Consider the following 23,373-nt stretch of genomic DNA (forward strand, 5'->3'; position numbering starts at 1 on the left):
CTTTCTGCCACTCAGTGGGCGTGACTCTCTTAACAATCCGCCTGTCACACCTGATAAGGCAGCTATGCTGACCACCAACACAAGAAGGAAGTCAGTTCCCTCACACTCCTGCAGTGATTAGTGAGGGTTACAACAGCGCAGTTGTTTCCCCCAAAGATGAGCTGTATGTCACACTAACAGTGCATTTTTTTCTGTCCCCTGATGAACACTAGATAAGTCTGTCATGCACATTCATACAAACAGCTACTCAAACAGTATTTTTAGGCACATGATGTCTTTATTTTATGTCATCCACTTAAATAGTCCAAAAGGTACAATTCACTTTTATTTGGTATGTTGAGTCAATAAGTGCAATTTCATAAAAAATACAAATATTTTCAAGTCAAATTTGAATGTTTTTAAGAGAAGATATTAAGCATTTCATTCATTTTACACACTGTACTTTCAACAGTGCTATTTTCTTACTTTTTATGTGCTAATGGCACTGCTTGCTTGTTTATTTGATATAAAAAACCTGAAATGTTTCTTGATCAGCTGCTTATATATTACAATAATAACTGAACTAGTAAATAATAGAGAAATACTGATTCATTCTGTGAACAACTGTTGGGTTAAATTAACCAAGAAAATGGTTCCATGAACCAACAATAACCCAGCACAGGTTAATTTACGACCCAACGGCTGGGTTCATCTATTTTTAGAGTGTATATTTTACTGAACATCAACTTTGTCTATATTGGAAATAAAGGTAAATCATTTCAAGGTAAATTCGGTGACCAAAGAAAACGGCATTTAAAAACTCACCTGAACAAACACGCACAGGTATAATACCAGAAAATGCGCAAGTAATCAGTAAAGATTTAAGGTTAAATCTAGCACACTACGAGACATTTTAATTTATTAATTCACACCTTACAACTGTAATACGATAAAAATAGTTTCTCTGTGCAAATCGGTTACATTTCAAAGAGAAAATTAAAATGATTCAAACTTACAAATATACTATAAACACACATTTTTAAAATGCTCTAAAAATAGATGTTTCGGAATAAAGAATAAAGGATCGTGACAGTTCATACCAAGGAAGAAACTTTCGGATAGCACAACTGATCTCGTCATTCCTACTGTGATCAAGATTGGTGAGGGTCCTGCAACACTGTTCTTTCCCCAGCCAGAGGAGCTGTATATCACACTAACAGCATCCTCAACTCTCCAGCTGCCACTGCTGGGACTGGGTATCATCACAGATTGCCATAGCAACATATCCTTTGATGCTGAGGGGGTCCACAACAGCCAAACACTGACCTACTGACACCTGGTAGAGCCAGTTATTTTTCTGGGAAGACAGAAGAAATTGCTTAGCAGTCAATAATTTTTTGTTGTTGCAATTTTAGACCTTATTTGTACGATTTTGTACAATAACAGTATTGGCCAACACAGTTTTTCAATAACAGCCTGAGGCTGGATTCACAAAACATTCTTACACCGTGTCTACACGGGGCACGATGCGACACGAAAAAAGACAATAAAACGCATTAGAACCACTTATAATTTAAAATTTTGTCCACACTGGATGCGGTGTGACAATCCCATTAGACGCTGGTCCCGTTTGGTGTACACATGGAGTAAAGAAAAAAATTCTGCTTATTTTCTCTCAAAGGAGAAAAAACGGAGGAATATTTTGTATTTCAGAAAAAAAAATCTTAAAACAGTTCTTACATTTTTTTCTCAAGATGAAGTAAACATAAACAAAGCGATCTCTCTCAGCACAAGGGAATCCATCGCCCAGCTTATTAGGTGTGTTTAATACAGAGGTGCAAAGTAACGAACTACATTTACTCGCGTTACTGTATTGAGTAGGTTTTTTGTGTACTTGTAATTTAAGTAGCTTTTAAAATCTGTAATTGTACTTTTACTTGAGTATAATTTGTGTGACGTACTCTACTTAGTTATATTTAAAATCACATCCGATACTGCGTAAAAAAAACGCGACCGGAAATTACTAGTGACTGATGGGCGCGAGCATGAATTTGCACCAATACCAGAAGAGCGATGGAGACGGAGAAGCTTCAGTAGTGCACCTGTACTAAAGGTGAAACCCCATCGAACTCTGACTACTGAAGGCAATGAAGTAAACCCCTATTTAAGCAACCATTTCAGCTTCCACAGGCTACAAGATTATGGACGCTGTGCAAACTAGCATCATATAAAAATCCTTATGTGCAAGAATGTAGAGGTAAGATAAATAATATTTGTTTAAATAATGCTCGTACTCTTGTTACATTGGTAACTAATAAGAAGTTAGGACAAGTCAAAACGACATTGGTGCATAATGCTATATTTTAAGTGTTTAATCCCGTTTTGTAGACGCACGGTTCACTAATGTGTCTCCACCGAATTTACGCAGCGTGTATGGAACCGAACTGAACAACTTCTGTTTTAATGACATATTTAAAGGTGCATCATCTCTTCTGTAAGCACAGGGCAAAAAAGTCACATGAAAATATGCCTGCTATTTCATGCGTTTTGAAAAGCCTCACCAGCCGTGCCGTGAAAATGTCTGTGTTGCCAGATCATATTGCTGAAAAGAACAGCAAACAATGACAGGCCCAAAATAAAGCTACAAATCGACACATTTAATAAGGAAAAAAAAAACACTACGCGCAACTGTTCAATTTGTTAACTATATAATGTATCTGCAGCTTCATAAGAAAAGACTAAACAACAAATGTAGATGAAATAGATTATAAAATATAAATTATGAAAATGTTGAAAAAATAGTTTAACCCAGATAACAGAAACAAAGCAGCACCAGAAGTGTCTTTAAACTGAGGTTTAAACATATACTCATTCCATAGGACCGCAAGATGAAAATAAAATCATCGATTCTGATTATTGCCCTTGATGTTGCAATCTTGTTTTGATTATTACTTTCAGATATTAGAATACATGAAAACGTTTTACACGCTACAAACCAAGCTGAGAAGCGTTTATGGATGATTTTATTGCTGTTTTTGTGTTTTCATCAAAGTGAGATTTCGCGCTGTACAATCATTCGCACAACAACTTTTCCCCGTTCTAAACAGAGTAAAGATAGCGATAAACGCTTCTGCATTCAGTCTTTTCTGCCAAGTGACTTGCTTGACTTTCGTGTGCGGTGACGTCATGTGCAAGCACTGCCGCTGAACGTCAAAATAAAAGCTTCGTTCAACGAGAGGTGAAATCAGATGTCAATCAACATAAGTAGCTAATCAAATTTTGGAGTGGCACCCAGGGTGGCCAATGGGCTCTATGCATGCGTGACTTCCGCGTTTCACGGTCAGAATCCTCGGCAGTTTCCGGTTCAGGAGACTTAAAACAGAGAGAAATTGAAAAATGAGAAAATAGTTACATTTAGCAGATGCTGTGCATTGCGACACACAGCAGTGGTATATAGAAGTGCTGTTCTACCGTATTTGAAATGATACTTTCATAAGTTAACGTTTCATTATAACATTAATCTGATGTTTACTGTTCTTTTTTTCTATATGATTTTTATCTGTATGCATGCATTGAACCGAATCGAATCGAGAGCTTGAGAATCAAGTCGAATCGGAACCTCTGAATCGATACCCAGCCATAGTGTTTAACTTCATGCACGCGCTGCACAGACCGATCCGCTTATGATATCACTGTCATACGAGAGCGATATGATAGTACAAGGCTCATTATGCTTTTAAATCACCCTCGCATACTTTGTTATCACAAAGCCAACAGTTACACATAGCGTTACATTATGTGTGCTGTGTTTCAGATGTTTTTTATGGTGACAGCTGAATCGCTGAAAATTGACAGTCACATAATTTACGTCATGCTTTCAGTTCTGCGTGATTTGCGCTCATACTGCCCCCTTTCCAAACCAAACCGTGCTCCAGCCCACCTCTTTCAACCAGGCCAGGGCGCGGTAAGTGAACCGCGCCCACGCATGGTAGCGAGCACTCGCACTCGCACTAGTCAGTTGAACCAGGCTTTAGGTGTCAAACGCACCCGGGCACGGTTCGATTGGGACAGTGCGTGTAGGTCCTTAAGAACAGTTTTGTGAATCCTGCCCCTGCACACGACATCATTTCCTGCATTTTATTTCTTCGATTAGCTGTTAGTTGGAGCACTAGTGTACATGAATATAAGAAGCATAACAGGACAATTTCTCACCCCCAGTGTCCACTGCTGAGATCCACCCGATCCGTGACACTTCATGAGTCGTGGTGGGTCAGAGGAACGGATCTCAGACATGTCCAAACACAACAGGCCAGCTAAAATCAACTCATGCTCCTCATCATAGGCCCACTCCTTTAAAACACAAAGACTCGCAATGTTATGTTGTTATGTCTGATGTTATGTTGTTATGTCCGATTCATGTTCCAAAATCATGTCTTTGTTAACTATGTATTTTTTTGAATCCTCACAAACTAAATATCATTATACTGTAAAGGTCCGGGTTTTTCTTATTCCAACACTGTGTTATGAAATAAATGGTCTAGCGACAGTAATTCCATAATTTGTGAGAAATGCGAATCACAAAATGAAAAGTCTTTATAACTTTATCATGGCACAATTCGCTGTTTTATAAAAGTGGAAAAAAAGCTTACAGGAACATTGGTTTTTGCGAGTATTTGCTTTTTGGACTTCTTGGAAACATGTACAATATATAAATCACAAAGGACCACGGTTTCTGCTAAAACCATCAGATTTGTGATGCTGATGGTATGCATGAGGCTTTAAAGAGAGAGACAGAGAAATCAGAGCGTGTATAATTAAAGACAGTATAAGTGTGAAGATGTAGTCCATAAGCCTTCGCTGTACCTGCTCTCGGTCCTGTGGATCACAGTCTCTCAGCACAACAGCACCGCCCTTCTGACTCGGACGCCCCTGTGCCACCAGACATTTATTAGCCAGCAGATTACGCAGCTGAGAGAAAACACAACAACACGAGAAGCTCCGTTTAAGTTTAGAAAAAAAGCTCCTGGAAATATTGTAAAGCTTTAAGAAATGTATTTGTTTGGACTGCCAAAAAAAGAGAGTAACATTTATTCCTACAGTATAAACATATATATTTTAACCCACCCAAGACACTGCACCTGTTTTATATTCAATAATTTCAAAACTTACATTTGTTAGTACAGTGGAGAGAGGCTCCATGTAGCAGCTTTACACATTCAACAAAATGCTCACCAAGACCACATTTATGTAATGTATGAAACAGATAGGGCCATGAAATCACAAAACCATCTATTGACATGATTTAGAAACATGTGCAAATAGCTAACATTGCTATCCCATAATAAAACCTAAAAAAGAAGCATTTCTTTAGACTTAAAGAATTAAGGTAAACTGCCTTTTCTAAATGAGTCAACATATTCACAAGGGGTTAAAACGTAACTAAAACATTAAAGAATTCTGCGTTCAACACTCAACACTTGGGCTGGACACTTTGCCAGACTGCAGGGAGGAGACCTGATCCTCTGATAAGGTGAGAAGGTTGAGGAAGGAAAGTGCACCTGTGGGCCCTGCAGTTCTGGAATCTTGCCAAAATTAAAAATAAACAAATACATAAATAAATCCATGAAGAAATGTAAAAAAGCGAAAATAAATAGAGAAATTAATTTTCTAAAAATACAAAAATGAATGAAAATGTTTTATATTTATCTTATTTGGTTATTTAAACGTATTTATTTCTAAATGTTCGTATTTCTTTCATGCATTTATGTTAGAATATATGTATTTCCACATTTTTACAATTTCACATTTATTTATTTATACATTTCTGTGTCCATATGGTAATGAGGGGGCGTGTCTTGCTTCAGACATAGCAGTCGACCACAGAGTGCTGCTGTAACTCTAAGGCCATAGTAACATCTTGTGCTTTGACAAAATGACATGCAAGAGATGAGTGTGACCAAATGAAACAATAATGTAGTATATTACATAGTAAACTGCAGCATACTATATATTACAGTAATACCATGGTTAACTCTAGTTATACTGTAGCAACACCATGGTTAAATTGTGGTTACAATGGATTAACTATAGTGGCCATTTTATTTGTTTTAATTGAAAGTTTATTTTCATAAGGGAACACTGCAGTTTCTGGGAATTTTACTACACTTTACTTTAGTAAATACTATGGTATAAGCTATAGCAGGGCTAGTCAAGCACCTGTTCATCATTTTAAATGAATCCTGAATGATTAGCTTAAAACAAATAAAATGGCCACTATAGTTAAGCCATTGTAACCACAATTTAACCATGGTGTTGCTTCAGTATAACCAGAGTTAACCATGGTATTTGTAGTGGAACTGTGGTCATACAAATCTGCCAGAAACATGGTTTCTACACTTACACTATGGTAAAATAATGGTTGATTTCCTTAAGGGCTTTTAAATCCTACTATAGTAAATACTATAGTGCACAACAGTATATATTACTGTAATATATACAGGTGCTGGTCATATAATTAGAATATAATCAAAAAGTTGATTTATTTCACTAATTCCATTCAAAAAGTGAAACTTGTATATTATATTCATTCATTACACACAGACTGATATATTTCAAATGTTTATTTCTTTTAATTTGATTATTATAACTGACAAACTAATGAAAATCCCAAATTCAGTATCTCAGAAAATTAGAATATTACTTAAGACCAATACAAAGAAAGGATTTTTAGAAATCTTGGCCAACTGAAATGTATGAACATGAAAAGTATGAGCACGTACAGCACTCAATACTTAGTTGGGGCTCCTTTTGCCTGAATTACTGCAGCAATGCGGCGTGGCATGGAGTCGATCAGTCTGTGGCACTGCTCAGGTGTTATGAGAGCCCAGGTTGCTCTGATAGTGGCCTTCAGCTCTTCTGCATTGTTGGGTCTGGCATATCGCATCTTCCTCTTCACAATACCCCATAGATTTTCTATGGGGTTAAGGTCAGGCGAGTTTGCTGGCCAATTAAGAACAGGGATACCATGGTCCTTAAACCAGGTACTGGTAGCTTTGGCACTGTGTGCAGGTGCCAAGTCCTGTTGGAAAATGAAATCTGCATCTCCATAAAGTTGGTCAAAAAGTTTCACTTTTTGAATGGAATTAGTGAAATAAATCAACTTTTTGATGATATTCTAATTATATGACCAGCACCTGTATATATATATGCTGCAGCTTACTATAGTAAATGCTGTAATATACTATATTATTGTTTCATGTGGTCACACTCATCTCTTGCATGTCACTTTGTTAAAGCACAAGATGTTACTATGGCCTTACACCGCGTCCTAACCAAACGCGACGCGACGCTGCGACACGCGATAAAAGGTATCTTTCCATGTTAATCAGAGGTTTTGCCCTAACCAGCTGCGACGAGCAACGGCTGTTTCTATTTTAGAAACGGTTTTTATTTCCGCGACGTCGCGGCTGACAGCTCCGCCCACACAACGATCTCATTCGATGTAAGTTCTGCACCTCATGAATATTAATCGCCAAACATGGCTGAGGACAGGCTATATACGTTTGATTACATACGTTTAGATTCTAAAATTATATCATAGCGTCCGGTGAGGAGTCACTGCACTCATGAGAACAGGACGCATCTCTCTGCATGTGCACTCTTCAGCTGCAGCGTGAGAGGGTGCGTGGACAGCGAAAAACAGTTCTGATTGGCTGTGTCTTGTGATTGATTGTCGCATCCCGCCCCCTTTTCGCGTTCGGTATGGACAAACAAATTGCTCATCGCAGGAATCTCATCTCGGCGCGTTTGGTTAGTGTTTGAGTTTGTCTCCTGTGGTCGACTGCCATGTCTGAACTGCCATGTCAAGACACGCCCCCTCATTACCATATGGACACAGAAATGTAGAAATAAATAAATGTGAAAATGTGGAAATACATATATATTAACATAAATGCATAAACTAAATACAAAAATGTACAAATAAAGAAATGTTTAAATAAAGAAATAAATATGTTTAGACATCTATTTTTTCATTCATTTTATATTTTTAGAAAATTAATTTCTGTATTTATTTTTCGCTTTTTTACATTTCTTCATGGATTTATTTTTGTATTTGTTCATTATTCATTTTGGCAGGATTGGAATTCCATATACATTATCCCTTTTATCACCAATCTGTATATGTTTTCATATCATTCCTATAATTAATAGATAGATTATTACAGAGATATTTACCACTGCTATTTACAACAGACAAAATGTACTGAGAGTCCAATGTCCAGTGTTTTTATATTTTTGTGAAATATTTTCCAGTTTTTGGACCGGTTTCACAAACAAGGCTTAAGGCTAGTACCAGACTAAAATGAATGTGTGACCTGTCTTAACTCAATATAACTTGCCCAGAAATATCTTAAAATATGTCAGTGCCATTGTTTTGTCTCAAGATGCACACCAGTAATGTATTCTTCTAAGGCATTTTTATAAAAGCGACATAAATATCTTAATTCAACTAAGGCATAGTCCTGGCTTAAGCTAAACTGTGTCTGTGAAACCGGCCTTAGTATACTAGACATCAGAGTTAGTATAGTTTTGATTTTAGTTTTATTTAGTTTAATTAATATTTTAAATTAGCTTTTATCTTTAGATTTTTAGTTTTTGTGTTAATTTTAGTTAAAGTTTTTGGGGAGGGGAGGGGAAAAACCCTCGCCAATATTTCGAATTTGGACAGCAATACCAAGCTCAACCGCTAGGTGTCACTGTTACATACAGCTCCTTTAAGTAAATCCATAACTCATTAAACCCTGTTCTTTTAGATACTAATATTTGGTGTACTAGTAAATAGGACTTAATTACACCAAAAACATTCAATTATACCATGCTGGATAGTTATTAAATAATTATTGATTACACAAAATTGATGATGAATATTATATTTCATAAACTGTGGCCTCTGGCACCATCTTGGCGGCCAAGTTTGAGCAGCACTGCTCTACCTGAGACAAACACAAAGACAGCAGCCGAATAATCGAGTTGACCATAAGAGCTGTAATAGTGATGACTGGCTGCGGTAGACATGAGTAGAGGTCTTACCCGACCCCGCTGCAGGACTTTGGGTCTCTTCAAACCCTTGTTAATGAAGACGGGCTGCTGGGGCTTGTGTGGGGAGGAAACCTGCATCTCAGGATAAATATTGTCCAGATACCATTTGAAAGAGTGACACTGCAATCGCTTCCGAATGGCGACCCGCTCGCTGATGTCTCCGTAGTCACGGTTCCTCAGTTCAGGACGCAAGGCAAAGTACTGCTCCTAATGTACACATACATAAATGACACGGTCAAGAGTCCTTCAAGATGACCGGATCTAATATGTGACCCAGTCTGAGCACATTCAGCCTAAAGTCTCATAAGCATCAAAGGTTGATTTCAAGCATTAGTTTCACTGTGATTTCAATCTTTCACGTGTCATTACTCAGTCTATATTGATGTCAAGATTATATTTTCAGAATGTTCTATACATTATGAATTAGGGGGATTTTATGTAGAAAACAGTAAATCACAAAAAATACACACAAACTCAACAAGCTGCATACTTTCAGGCACAATTCATGTTTGCAACACAAAAAGTAAGTGTTCAATCGACATCCATCATCGAAAAACATAAAAAAAACTGTAATCAGGGGTTTTACATTCTACATTTAAAATTTTTATGCATTTGGCAGACACTTTTATCCAAAGCAACTTACATTGCATTGTACTATAATTTGCTTCTGATTATGTGCAATCCACTGGGATCAAACCTGTGACCTTGGCGTTGCTAGCACCATGCTCTAACCACTGAGCCACAGGAAAGCACAGGGTTGTAAGCATTACTTTCAGGAGACTGCATTCTGATATTCAACCTAACCTTGTACTCATCCATCCAGACATGGGCCAGGCGCAGGGAATTGTGGGCCATTGTATCTTGGCCGCCAGGTGAGCCGTAGGGCCGGCGCTTGCGGAAGATATGTCCCACTCTGGAGCAGGGAACGATCAGCAACTGTCCCCCACACATCCAGATCTGAAAAATAAATCAAGTATATGTTAAGGGATGAGAATTATATTTCCTTTTTTTTGGAGAATGAGAAAGTTGAAGCTAGTAGAAGTAGAAGAAGCTAGTCAAATTAATATCATTCAAACGGGTTGTGCTACACGCTCTAAAAAATGTAGAATTATTCGATTTAAACAGATTTTTTGTTGTACGTATAAATATACTTTTAGTTTGGAAAACCAGTAAAGAGTCACTATCCTACAAACCCGGAAAGAGATTTCCAAGTTCTCTCCTCCCCAGATGTCCATGCCACGATCATACTGACCGAGTTCATGAAAGTAATTCCTGTCCATGGCGAACAGCCCACCTGCCATCGTGGGAGACCTGCAGAGAAACACAACACACGTAATTCTTCATGACAGTGCCACATTTCACAATGAAACTAAGTAGTTTTTACAAGCTGACTACTGCTAACAAGCTAACAACGTGTGTTGTTTACCTCATTTGTAAGTCGCTTTCGATAAAAATGACTAACAAAACAAGTTTTACTCCACGCTGTGCACTGGATTTTATTCCATGTTTCTTCATTGTTCTTGAACGATAATGTAAATAATATAAAGCAGTACAGTCTGCTGGGGCGGTTCTATTCTGAATATTTTGGAGTCGATTCCGATTCCAGTTCCTGGTTTGGGAATCGAAAGCTGCTGTTTTCGATTCCTGCTCAATTCCCTGTTTTACTACAGATCTTCATTTGTTATTAAAAATTTTACACATTTTTAATGCAATACAATTTTATAAGCTGTCACTTTTTACATTTATTAATTGTTTATTGTTTCTATAACAAACACCTTAACCAAATATGTCGATCTTGTCCTGCAATTGCAATGTGTCATTAATAATATCATTAATAATCTTTCTCAGTTTTTTATATACTACCTTTTTTTACTTTTTTATTCAGCAGTGTACAAAAAAATACTTGAGGACTCTAGATAGTCATAGATTGATAATCAGTAAATTGTATATTAATATTACTGTTAAATGCAAGTAGTGCAGACAGGTGTTGAAAAGGTTCTGTCCAGCTTTAACAGCTTTAAACAGACGTCCAAGTAAATATGTTGTGAGACTGTGCTTTATATACATGGAATTCTCTTCACGCACATACTGAGCTCATCGGTAGAAAGTAAGAGAAGACGGTCCGTTTACAGTCCATCTGAAAAGCAATGTTAATATAAAGTTATTATATCTGCATTGTGTGTGTGCAAACAAAGCTTTTGCTTTTATGCATGCAGAATATTTGATGTCATTCCACAGCTTCAGATCCATCAGTTTTTTTCTGAAGTCTGCACTGTTTTAGACAAGAAACTAATGTGATTTAGGTGACCAATGACATCAGCTAAGGGGCGGGTTTGTGCTTATGAAGGCTCTTAAAGAGGAGTCGATTGATTCTCAACGCCTTGGAATCGAGGAATCGATTCTTTTTGGAATCGATTCCCAGCCCTACAGTCCGCTAATAACCACACAAATACATCTACTGCTACACAGTATAGGCAAATTTCACTGGATAAAATATTCTGTGGTACCTGATAACTCCATCAGGACTGTTGAGTTCAGACATGGGCACTGGGTCCCATTTAAAGTGCAAGCCCCAGTTAAATCCCCCCCGCACGATAGGAGAAGGGCTGTAGACCAGCGTGTCTGCGCTGATGATGTCGATGACGGGACACACCACGCTTTTTCTGTTCTCCTTGATAGGCGAGAGCAGCGGCTGTAGCCAGGCCTCATTCACCTCACAGTGACTGTCCAAAAACACCAACACCTCACCTGAGGTGACACAGAGACAAAGCATTACAGATGGCTGGGTTCAATAGATGTGCTTTTTTGAGTACTATATAAGAGAATAACTCAATAATATGACAGCGTTTTAATGATTTGCTTTTGTTCATCTGAAGAAAGTATACATGCAGGATGGCATGACGGCGAGTGAGTTTTGAGAAGATGTCCTATTTGGCTGCACTGTTGGTATAAAAACCACCCATCAGTGGAAAACCTGAACAACTGCTTTGGGTCTGACACTTAAAGGTCATGGATTGCCCAGTGCTTGGATAGCCATGGCTCTAGTGTTTCAAAGCAGATTTTGTGTTAGTTTAGGTGTACAGGGTTTAAGCTACGAAAAAAATCTAGTCACCTAGATATCCTAACCCATCTCCACTAGCGCACAGGAGTGTGGCTATGGATGGGTAAAATACTGTAATGCCGTGTGAGGTAATTGAATACTGTCTTTGATTAAACTATATTCCTCATATTAATCTCTAGCTAAAAGTATAAGTAAAGAAAAGGTCTTGGCTTAGTGATTGTGTAAATGTGTTGTGTGTGTTTATTAGCCTAGTTGATGAAACACTGGCTGTCGGGATTCTTCTGAATTGTATGTCGATGGGCGGTTGTACGTACATATTACCAGTACCATGAAGTCACCGACTACGGTCTCTACTAAAGAGTCGGCATGGACAAAATGTAACTACGGGAGCCAAATTCTTTGAACTGAAAAGAGTATTTTCTCTATTAGGAATTATTATAAATAATGGTTTAAGTGTGGTTGGACACTCCTTTGCTCGGGAGGAAACATTTGCTTGTGTGAACTCTTCCTAAACTTTCTTCTTTGGAAAACACAGAAATGTTCTTTATTGGGATAAACTCTCTTGCAGTAATGCATTGTCAGACCTGTAGCGTGAGACGCTCCGATCATTCTCCCACGGATCAGCCCCTCTCTCCTCTCATTACGAACCAGCTTTACGTTCTTCTGCAGGTGCTGTTGAATGTAAATGTCCAGATCTTCCTTCAGATTATCTGTCAAACACAATCATGCATCCATCAGACAGACAGCGGCATGTTATCCTATTTCTTGCACTTGAATTCTCACACAAGATTTCTTTTATTCAACATTATGCACACAGCCTTAACCCTAGAAGCATAAACATGAGTCAAATTTTTAACTGTTGGTAATGCTGGACAGTTTGATACTCTAGAGCAGGGGTGTCAAACATACGGCCCCCGGGCCGAATACGGCCCCATAAGACGTCCAATACGGCCGACGGGATGATTTGAAAAATAATACAAATATGAAATAAAAGTTTATTATTATTTTTACTTTTTATTAAATAAAGTTTATGGCTAGTTTTTCGCTGCCATATTATGTTTGGTTTTATTCCTTTTTTATTTTATCATTGATCATTTAATTGGGCTTCTGCCGGAACCCCTAACAAGCATGCGCATTCTAAAGCGGCGCCTAAATTTCGAAAACATACATAGGCTAAATTGCGCAGCAAGATTCGTGATTTTAAAAATGTCCAAAAAAAGACAAATTGATCTGGAAGGGCGGATGTTTCAGGAGAAATGGAAGGAGACGTATTTCTTCTGTGAGGTCAACGGCAGGCCGGTATGTCTAATCTGCTCACAAGCCGTGGCTGTGCAAAAAGAGTACAATATTAAACGGCACTATGAGATACACGCAGAGAAATATGATAAATACACTGGACAGCTCCGAACAGAAAAAGTAAATAATTTAGCTTTAGCTTTGAAAAAAAAGCAATCAATGTTCACAAAAAGAACAGGGACTGATGAAGCTGTAAAGGCCAGCTATTTGATTGCTAACGAAATCGCAGCGGCGTCAAAGCCGTTTTCAGAGGGAGAATTTGTCAAGAAGTGTATGGTAAAGGCGGCAGAGCTTGTTTGTCCTGAGAAAAAACAGGCATTTGCCAGTATTAGCAGGTCAAGAAATACTGTGGCTGAAAGAATTGAGGACCTTGCAGGAGACCTGAACCGTCAGCTGAAAGACAAAGTTAAGTCATTCATTGCTTTCTCTATAGCACTCGATGAGAGTACTGATATTAACGACGTAGCTCAGCTGGGGTTATTTATTCGTGGAGTTGATGGATCTTTGAACATCGCTGAAGAATTTGTCGAGCTGGTTCCGATGACAGACAGGACTACTTCCAACGACATTTACTCCAGCCTCATTGGTGCTCTGGATAGACTGGAGGTTGATTGGAGTCGCACTGTTAGTGTGGCAACGGATGGCGCTCCATGCATGGTCGGGAAAAAGGCAGGCGCGGTAACAAAATTAAAAGAGAAAATTCAAAAAGAGAACCCAACCCAGGAATTCTGGAATTTTCATTGTATATTACACCAGGAAGCTTTGTGTGGCAAAACCCTAAAAATGGACAATATTATGGATGTGGTAATAAAAACAGTCAATTTCATCAGAGCAAAGGGGCTCAACCATCGGCAATTTGAGGCCTTTTTATCTGAAAAAACTATTTCTCACAGTCTACCCTACCACACCGAAGTTCGCTGGTTGAGCAGGAGAGCCGTACTCAAACGTTTCTTTAAACTGCGCGCAGAAATCAGTCAGTTCATGAAAGACAAGGGAAAACCTGTGACTGCGCTGGATGAACCCCAGTGGGTTCGTGATCTTGCTTTTATGGTGGATGTAACTGAGCACTTAAATGTGCTCAATACTAAGATTCAAGGCCGCAACAAAATCGTGACCGAATATTACGATTGCATTCGCGCATTTGAGATGAAACTAGATCTGTGGGCAACACAGCTTTCCCAAGGCAACCCAGCTCATTATCCCACTTTAAAATCTGTGCACACCGCTCACGACAAAGACAACATGGACAAATACAAAGAAAAAATTCTTGGTCTGCAGAATGAATTTCAGGATCGTTTCCAGGTCTTCAGTGCACTTGAGAAGGAATTCTCTCTCTTCCGTTCACCGTTTACTGCGAGCGCAACAGATGTACCGGAGGAACTCCAACTGGAACTAATCGAACTGCAGTGCAACACATCTTTGAAAGACAAATTCGCAACGGTCACTGTGGATATATTTTACCAACACCTCGGACCGACGTTCCCCAAAATGACAGGTTTTGCATCTAAAATTCTCAGCATGTTCGGGACTACATACCTCTGTGAGCAGGCATTTTCGGTAATGAACATTAACAAGTCCAACCTGCGCTCTCGACTCACACACAGACATCTAAATGACATTATGAGAGTGGCAACTGCTCAAAAACGGGTTGCTGATGTGGATGCACTGGTTGAAGAGAAGAGATGTCAGGTGTCGGGAAGCAGGAATTAAAATCATGCGTCTGCTTTATGAAGTCAAACTTAATGCATTACAGATGCGATCTATAAACTTTTCTTTGTTAAAGGAAATTTCTAGTATATATTTAATGTTCATATCTAAAGTGAAGTTGTACTACTGAGTTGTTAAATATGTTAAGGCAGTTTTTCTAGTTAGTGACTTATATTGTATAGCTTGTATGGTTCATATTTAATGTAACGCGTCTGTACACAAATAGAGTCTGTTGCATTTTTTTCTTATTTTGTCATTACTAGTTTAAAAGGTATCTGACAAAAAATATTCATATTCAAAGGAAAGGGTTTTGATTGCCTTTACTTAAACAACATTTTATTTTTTTCAAAGAGGAATAAGAGTGTTATTGAACAGTTCTGAGGATTTATTAAATGCACCTTTTACAGAACAGTATTTTCTATTTTTTTGCTAATTAATTTGTAATTTGGTGCAATACGGTTTAAGAAAGGTGATTCGGCCCGCACATTGTCACTTTTCTTTCCATCCGGCCCTTACCCTAAAATGAGTTTGACACCCCTGCTCTAGAGACTCTAAATCTGGTATAGCAACACTTCAGAGCGTCCTCTGTCAGTGTGCCAAATCTCACAGACTCTTATGGCAGAAGAACAATATTCTCTTCACGCTTTCAGTGCTTGTAGAGAAATAAAGTGGCTTGCCCAGTTCACTGTAATCGTCCACTAGTATAATCTCGTGGAGCAGGTAGTTTGGTGTGCGATCCAGCACGCTGTGAACGGTCCTCAGGAGGGCAGAGAAAGCCTCATTGAAGAAACATATCACTATGCTGGCCGTGGGCAAGGTCATGGGATAAATCCTGTCTCTACACCTGTAAAGTACAAATGCAACACAGCATGTTTTACACAAAACCTGACCTACACCTTGAGCTCATAAAACCTTTAAATAAAGGTTACATTTTAACTCAACAACACTTCTTTATGATAAACGTAACATACTGAAGTCAAACAATGATCTAACACGGCTAATGATTCCACCGGTTAGCACACATACTTGTCGTTCCTGGTGTCGGGCACGTCTCTGTGGTAGCCGAGGCGGTTACTGATGAGCACGTTGAAAGCGTGTTTGTGATAGCCCATGTCTCGCACTTCTTGGTCCTGCTTGTTAAAAATCATCCCTGAAAACAGACATCAGGAGACTCAGAAAAAACAGTCACTGTTAGAAGCCCACTTGGTGTTTTTGGTTGATTTGTGATGGAAAATCGAGAGCAAAAGATCTGTATGGGTAAGGAGCATGTTGTTATAGCAACAAATCGTCTTTCATGGCTACTGTTCAATCTGAATTCAGAATTACACTGCAGATCTACAAGACAGAATCTATGTGAAGTGCATCTATAATGCCATCTTTAACGTGCAAAGGCAGCAGAATAGCAGCATCTACTTGTTTATACAGCGCCCTCCACTATTATTGGCTCCCTTGGTAAACTTGAGCAATAAAGGCTGTAAAAATAAATCTGCATTGTTTCTCCTTTTGATCTTTTATTTAAAAAAATCTACAATATTCCAACATTTATTTAAAGTAAAACAGTTTGAAGTGGGGGGAATATGACATTATGAAAAAAAAAATCTCTAATACACCCTGGTCACAATTATTGGCACCCTTAGAAATTATTATGAGTAAAATATCAAGTATATTCCCATTGATATTTACATTTTCTTAGCACACCAAGGTGACTAAAAACATGATGTTGTCCAGTCATGACTTCTTGTTGCACAGGAGAATAGATATTAGTAACACAAAGCCCAACCCCCTTAATCATTTATCACAATGGATAAAACCAAAGAATATAGTTTTGATGTGCAATATAGTTCTGTTAAGCTACACAAAATACAAAAATGGCTTTTAGGAAATAGGTAAAACAATAAAAAAAATCTAATTTCCAACATCAGGGCAATGATCAAGAAGTTTTAATGGACTGGAGATGTTGAAAATCAGCTTGAAACAGGATGTGTGTCTATATTGTCTCAATGCACAGCGAGGAGAAGAATTTGAGTGGCCAAAGACTCTTCAAAGAGCGCAGATGGAAAATTGCAGTAATCAGTTGAATTTTGGGGTCAGAAAGCATTTAATAAAAATAAAGGAAAACTGCACCTCCATCACCACAAGTTGTTTGGGACACTGTTCAAGAAACAAATCTTCTGCTCTTATGCAAAAACAAACTCCACTCCATAATGGAACCTCAAACAGAACTGGGTTCTATGGGCATATGGAATGAAAAAGAGTTTTTTGGCAGCAATAACACAAGATAGGTTTGGTGCACACAGGGATAAAAAATGCCCCATGTCCTCAGTTAAATATGTAGCCAGATCTTTATTGTTGTGAACCTACTTTTATACCAGTGGAGGTCCTGGACATCTTGTTCAGATACATGGCATCATATTTTATATCAAATACCAACAAATCTCTCTGCTAGAAATATTATAATGGGTCGTGGGTAGATCTTCCATCAGCACACTGGTTCAAAATAAACATCAAAATCAACAAAAAATGTGTCACTGAACGCAAAATCAAGATCCTGCCATAGCCATCCCAGTTCCCTGATCTGAACACTATAGAAAATGAGTGGGATGAACTGATGATAAGAGAGAACCAACATTTGAAGGATCTTAAGAGATTCTGTATGAAGGAATGGACTCGGATGACTTGCCATATATTCTCAAACCTCGTCAGACATAAAAGAAAAGACTCAGAGCTGTTTTTCATGCAAATGGAGGTTGCAGAAAGTTGCAGAAAGGTGAATACCATTGTATTCACCCTTGAATACAAGGGTGCCAATAATTGTGACCAGGGTGTACAAACAGACATACAAATGTACAGGAAAAGAAACAAGATTATTGTTAGTACATTTCAAACAGGTATGTTTTCAATTGTGTTTTGAAAATGGACAGAGAAGTTAAATTACGGAGCAATATAGGAAAGGAATTCCATAACTTGGGGGCATTAACACTAAATGACCTTCCAGTGGACAATCTAAAATTAGGAATGTTAAGAAGCCTCCAAATCAGATGATCTAAGAGAGTTGGTATATATGGGTGAATTAGATCTGTGACACAGCCAGGTGCAAGACCATTCAAAGCTCTAAATATCAGCAGGAGCCAGTGAAGACTGTGCCTGGTCGAGGTAAGAACCCTAGCAAATGAATTCTGGACATACTGCAAACTTTTCATATATTTCCCTGGCAAACAGATAAACAGGGCATTGCAATAATCTAACCGTGATTAGAGCATGCACTAGGGTTTCTGCATCAACTAGATTAAGAAAGGAGCGGAGACATGCGATATTTGGCAGATGATAAAAGGAACTTTTAACCATTGCAGCAATATACGAGCTAAAAGAAAGAGATGTGTCAATCAGCACACATAAATTGCTAAACGTGGATTGGTTTAAGAAGAGCCCCATCAATGTCAAAGCATAAATCCTCTTTTATATGTGATGCAGTGGATCCAATCAGCATTATTTCAGTTTTACTACTATTTAATTTAAGGAAATTTAGTGACATCCAATGTTTGATTTCAACAATGCAATTCGTACATGTAGAAGGCAAAGATGATTTTCCAGAGGCAGTGGTTAAATAAATTTGGATATCATCAGCATAGCTGTGAAAATGTTGGAAGAGGCCTGGTTGGAAGAGGTTGGCTGGAGCGCGGTTTGGTTTGGAAATGAGACAGTATGAGCGCAAATCGCGCCGGAGCTCGGAACTGAAAGCATGACGTAAATTATGCTGTTTAAATTCCTCCCTGAGATTCAGCTGTCACTGTAAAAAACAATAGTGCACGGGCACAGTTGAGAGCAACCGGGCTAAATATGAGTACGCCATAAGGTTACTATTGGTGTTCAGCAGGGCTCAGTTTTGGGTCCGCTTTTATTTATCATCTATCTTTTGACACTTGGTAACATTCTTAGAAAATTTGGTTTCCAGTTTCACTGTTATGCTGACAACACCCAATTTTACCTGTCCTCTAAACCCAACCCAATTTTTTCTCCATCTCCTCTTAGACTGTGTAGCTAAGATAAAAGAGTGGAGTATGTGCAATCCCTGGGATCGAACCCATGACCTTGGGTAAAGTTTTGAGAACAACCTTTATGTAGGCTTGACAAAGCCTGGCCTGAAGAGTTTAAAATAGTTTGATAGCAAAATAGCATTTTTTAACATGATGGCGACAAAAAATATTTGAACCCAGTCTGTGAAAACCAGGCTAAAGTCTAAAGAAAACCTGTCTTAGTATGCTGTTATCATGAATTAGCATGTCATTAGAATGTATTAACATGACGTTAACATGATTAAAATGTTGCTATCATGATGCTAACATGATGGGCGTGGCTTCATAGCTTTACAAAGATCCTGGGAGACTGATTGGCTGCCTGAGTTAAATGAGCCCACCCACTTGTTTCTATGACACTATGATGTGAAGATATCCCACCTGGGCCTTTTATAATGGCAGTCTAAGGGATCGGTTGCTAGGCTGCTGAAAATGATTGCTAGGGCGTGGCTTGATTGCTTCATGATGATCCCGAGAAACTGATTGGTTGCCTGAGTAAAATGAGCCCACCCCCTTGTTTCTATGACACTATGATGTGAAGATATCCCACCTGGGCCCTTTATAATGGCAGTCTAAGGGATTCCCTTCCCCATTATAAGTCTATGTGGAATGTCGGGTGGCTCTTACACCCCAGGGGTACAACTTACACCTTATTGTGAGGTATGTTCTTACAGAGCCTGCCAGCTTCCTCAAACGTGGTAACCCGCAAGTTTCTGAGTTATGAGCCATCAAAGTTTGTCGCAATGTTAAGTCTAACAGAACTTACAGGAAAAAAACTATATATTCCAGAAAGCCAAAAATTGACATTACGTTCACAAACTGGAAGAGTTTGTTACTGCATATGAGCTGCAATCACTCCCTAACACAGTCATGATAATACCGGTGGGTCATGGTCTGCGTAAACCATTTCTAAATGAAGTTGTGCATGAGTTACCAGTTACCCAGCTCTGGAGAGAAGTCTGGTTTGGCCGCTTCCGCTGCATGCTCTCTATGAACTTGCCCTCCGTCTATGTGCTGGAGCGCCGGGCCTCGGGTAAAACGGGGCTGGAAGCGATGCTGCCTCTGGACGGGCACATTTCTGAAGGACAAGCGGCTTTCCAGGCTGAGGTTGAAGTAAAGGAAGAGAAGAATCGACCAGGTCACGGAGGTGAAGAGGCAACCATAGCAAAAGTAGCGCAAAGTAACGCTGCCCATGGTAATGCTAGCATCCTCGGCCGGCCATTATCAGGCCCCTGAAAGACAAAAAAATCGATAATATATTCTGAAATGAAGTTTAGACATAAGATGATATTTTAACCACAAGTGACCCATATTATACCTCACATTACAGCATTAAAACTGCAAAAATATTTTTGATATTTTCATAATCATCATAAGAGCACCTTGGAGAACAATTACACTTCATGACACCTTTAAGACAAGATTGCATTGTCTGTTATTTGACTAACTATAGTTAAATCATAACTATTCCATTAAATCAAAGCAAAACACATAATGCTGATTCTTCATCTTAAGAGACCAACATTTACATGTTCTGTTTTTTTTTTCAAAAGCATCTATTCTGATCAATCATTAACATGCACTTTAAACTTTGAATAGCAGACAGCAAAAAATAAACTAAGAGTTAGAAAATCTCATGAGACTGCACTCATAAAAAAGACATTAACAGAAATGACACAGAGCATCAAGGTCTAATATCGAGTAGATCATTCTAGCCTTTACATATCAGTTAACACAATATATACTGAATACATGTCTCTTGTTTGAGAAAAAAATCTATTTTATGTAAACAACATGCTTTGCTTTTTATTATTCTATCATAAGATAGCAACTCATCCAGAGAATACACATCAACCCATTTCAATCACTCATATTGAATTACAGTAAAGCTCCTCCATCTTTAATAAATGATGAAGAGTCTTAAAACACACTACCTCCGCTTCCTTTAAATGAAGATGTTACAAGAAATTACATAAACCATTGACCTTCAGACGACAAATAACATGGGTGACATTAAGTCTTAGCCTTCTGCAAGCAATGTAAACAAGTGCTCACTAAAAAGAGAATGAAACAAACATTACCATGTCTACCCATCTTCACACAGAGCAGCTATAACAAAATAATCTAGAATGACTTTATAGGAAACTTGTTTATATCATTCCTACAGTGTTATAGAGAGCTATATGAATGTGTATGTGTGTTCTGACAGTGTAAGAAACACAATCATAATTTATATTCAACATAATAATACCCATCAACACAAACAGAGGCTATGCCATTTTCAATCCAAGGACTGCATTATTTTACATTACTGGATCAAATTCAAAACATAATGTTTCACTTCGGGAGACATACTATTATACATATTACTTAATATTTCCATTTATAACTCTTCGAACAGATGTTAGTGCATTTTTGTAGCTTCATGAATTTGCCCCTCTTCAATGTCATTACAAAGGTAGAAAGATAGTTTAATATAACTCTGCGATAAAAAAGGTCATAAAGAATGACATGAGGTTGAGTAAATTTTATTAAATGTAATTTTCATTTTCTGGTGAACTATTCCTTTAAGAGTTTTTATCTGATTTAGTTAGTGGCTGATACTGGCGTTTATGTAGAGGTCCTCCTCACACAAAAGTCAGAAATCAAATGACACTCAAATATACAGCTATAAGCAGTAACTTACATAGTCTTAAAGGGACAGTTCACCCAAAAAATAATTTTACTGTCATCATTTACTCACTCCCATAGTAGGAAGTAATACTTCATCTTTTTTTTTTGTTCTGTTCCACCCAAAAGAAGACATTTTGAAGAATGTAGGACAGCAAACAGTTCCGGGGCACTTTTGACAACCATTGTTACTCGCTCAGATGATCACACAACAGGGATCAAAACGCAGCGAGTTAAATATTTTAACATTTTGAGGGTACCACGAGAATCAGATTACGTCTGATCATTTACCAGCATCCATCAGAGAATCATGGGCTGAGCCTAGTTCTTTAAACGCGTCTACTGACCCGCAACACGCAAACAATTTCTGTTTAATAACAAAGCGCCAGCTACACCCAAACATGCTGTCTAGAGAGTCAGTTTATTTCAAGTATACAGCCATTAACAGCTACTGGCTAACTCGCTAGCTGTTTTAAACAAACCCTTAAAATAATTCAGTATCATAATCCAGCCGTCATCTAACTGAACCTTGTAAAGGGTTTCACGTGCAGATGGTGTACGGTGTAGTGACTCACTCGCTGATGCAGACGTGTTTCAGTGCTCCATCCCTCTGCTGTGCTGCTTGCTGCCTGCTGTGCTGTCACTCGCTGGTAGTGATGAAACACAGCAACATTACTGTTGTGGACTGTCTAGCCAAATTTCTTCTATGGTTTAAAGTCGCTTGGCAAACCAGCGAAAAGTGCCTTTCCGCCACCTAATGGGATGGAGAGTGAAGTGCAGCCGGAGGAAAGAAAAAACTTCACAAAACTAATATGCTGCCTTCACGTGCTCTCGGAAATTTGATAATTCCCGCTTCTGATGTCATGATTCCGAGCTGGTTGTGTTCTGGTGCTTTGTTGTCGGAAAGGATGGAGGCTGTGGACAGATTCATGCTCGCGTGCAGTGTTGAAGTCTCGAGACTCGGACTCAGTCTTGAACTCGGTCTCGAGACCCTATTTTAATGGTCTTGGTCTTGTCATGGACTTGTGTGCATTTTGACTCGGTCTCGACTCGTACTCGAACATGTTCGGAATTGGACTTATGCCCGAGTCCGCTCGAGTCCCATCAAAAATATTAAATACATTGAAAAGACGTCCCTTTATGGGCCAAAAATGAAAGTTGTTTCTATAGCTTTTCATGGCGTCTCCTGATTGTCTAATGTCCAGTCTGTACAAAGTAAAAACTGGTTGAAATTTTGAGTTTACACATGGAAATAAATTAAGTGAGACTCTTTGAAATAAACTGAGTTGAATGATTTGAGTGCAGTAAGATAGCAAGCAACCATTGAATCAAGATTAAAAATTGATGATTTGTCAATGTTCATTGCAATGAATCAGTATCACTTTTGTACCTGCAAAAATCACCATTATTGTGATCTTTTTTAGCTTTAGTTGAGCTCTTGGCTCTTCTATTTTAATGTTAAATTAGGTTTCCTTCAGCCATAACTGT

General features: G+C 38.4%; 1 protein-coding gene across 2 annotated transcripts; it reads right to left on the reverse strand.

Moving 5' to 3' along the window:
• Positions 1–241: 241 nt before the first annotated feature.
• galnt11 (UDP-N-acetyl-alpha-D-galactosamine:polypeptide N-acetylgalactosaminyltransferase 11 (GalNAc-T11)) lies at positions 242–22,581 on the reverse strand. 2 transcript variants are annotated; one of them, XM_057328284.1, is made up of 12 exons: positions 22,461–22,581; positions 20,157–20,447; positions 16,169–16,292; positions 15,820–15,986; positions 12,724–12,849; positions 11,586–11,826; positions 10,272–10,389; positions 9,883–10,035; positions 9,070–9,285; positions 4,843–4,947; positions 4,192–4,329; positions 242–1,336 (listed from the first exon to the last, which is right to left on the reverse strand). In XM_057328284.1, the coding sequence occupies exons 2-12, from the start codon at positions 20,407–20,409 to the stop codon at positions 1,205–1,207; spliced, it is 1,773 nt and encodes a 590-aa protein (XP_057184267.1). In that variant the 5' UTR covers positions 20,410–20,447; positions 22,461–22,581; the 3' UTR covers positions 242–1,204. The 2 variants fall into 2 exon arrangements, with proteins under 2 accessions (XP_057184267.1, XP_057184268.1); XM_057328285.1 differs by lacking the exon at positions 22,461–22,581 and having other exon boundaries at positions 20,150–20,316.
• Positions 22,582–23,373: the final 792 nt, after the last annotated feature.

Source organism: Triplophysa rosa, unplaced genomic scaffold (genome assembly GCF_024868665.1).
Source record: "Triplophysa rosa unplaced genomic scaffold, Trosa_1v2 scaffold428, whole genome shotgun sequence".
Taxonomy (NCBI): domain Eukaryota; kingdom Metazoa; phylum Chordata; class Actinopteri; order Cypriniformes; family Nemacheilidae; genus Triplophysa; species Triplophysa rosa.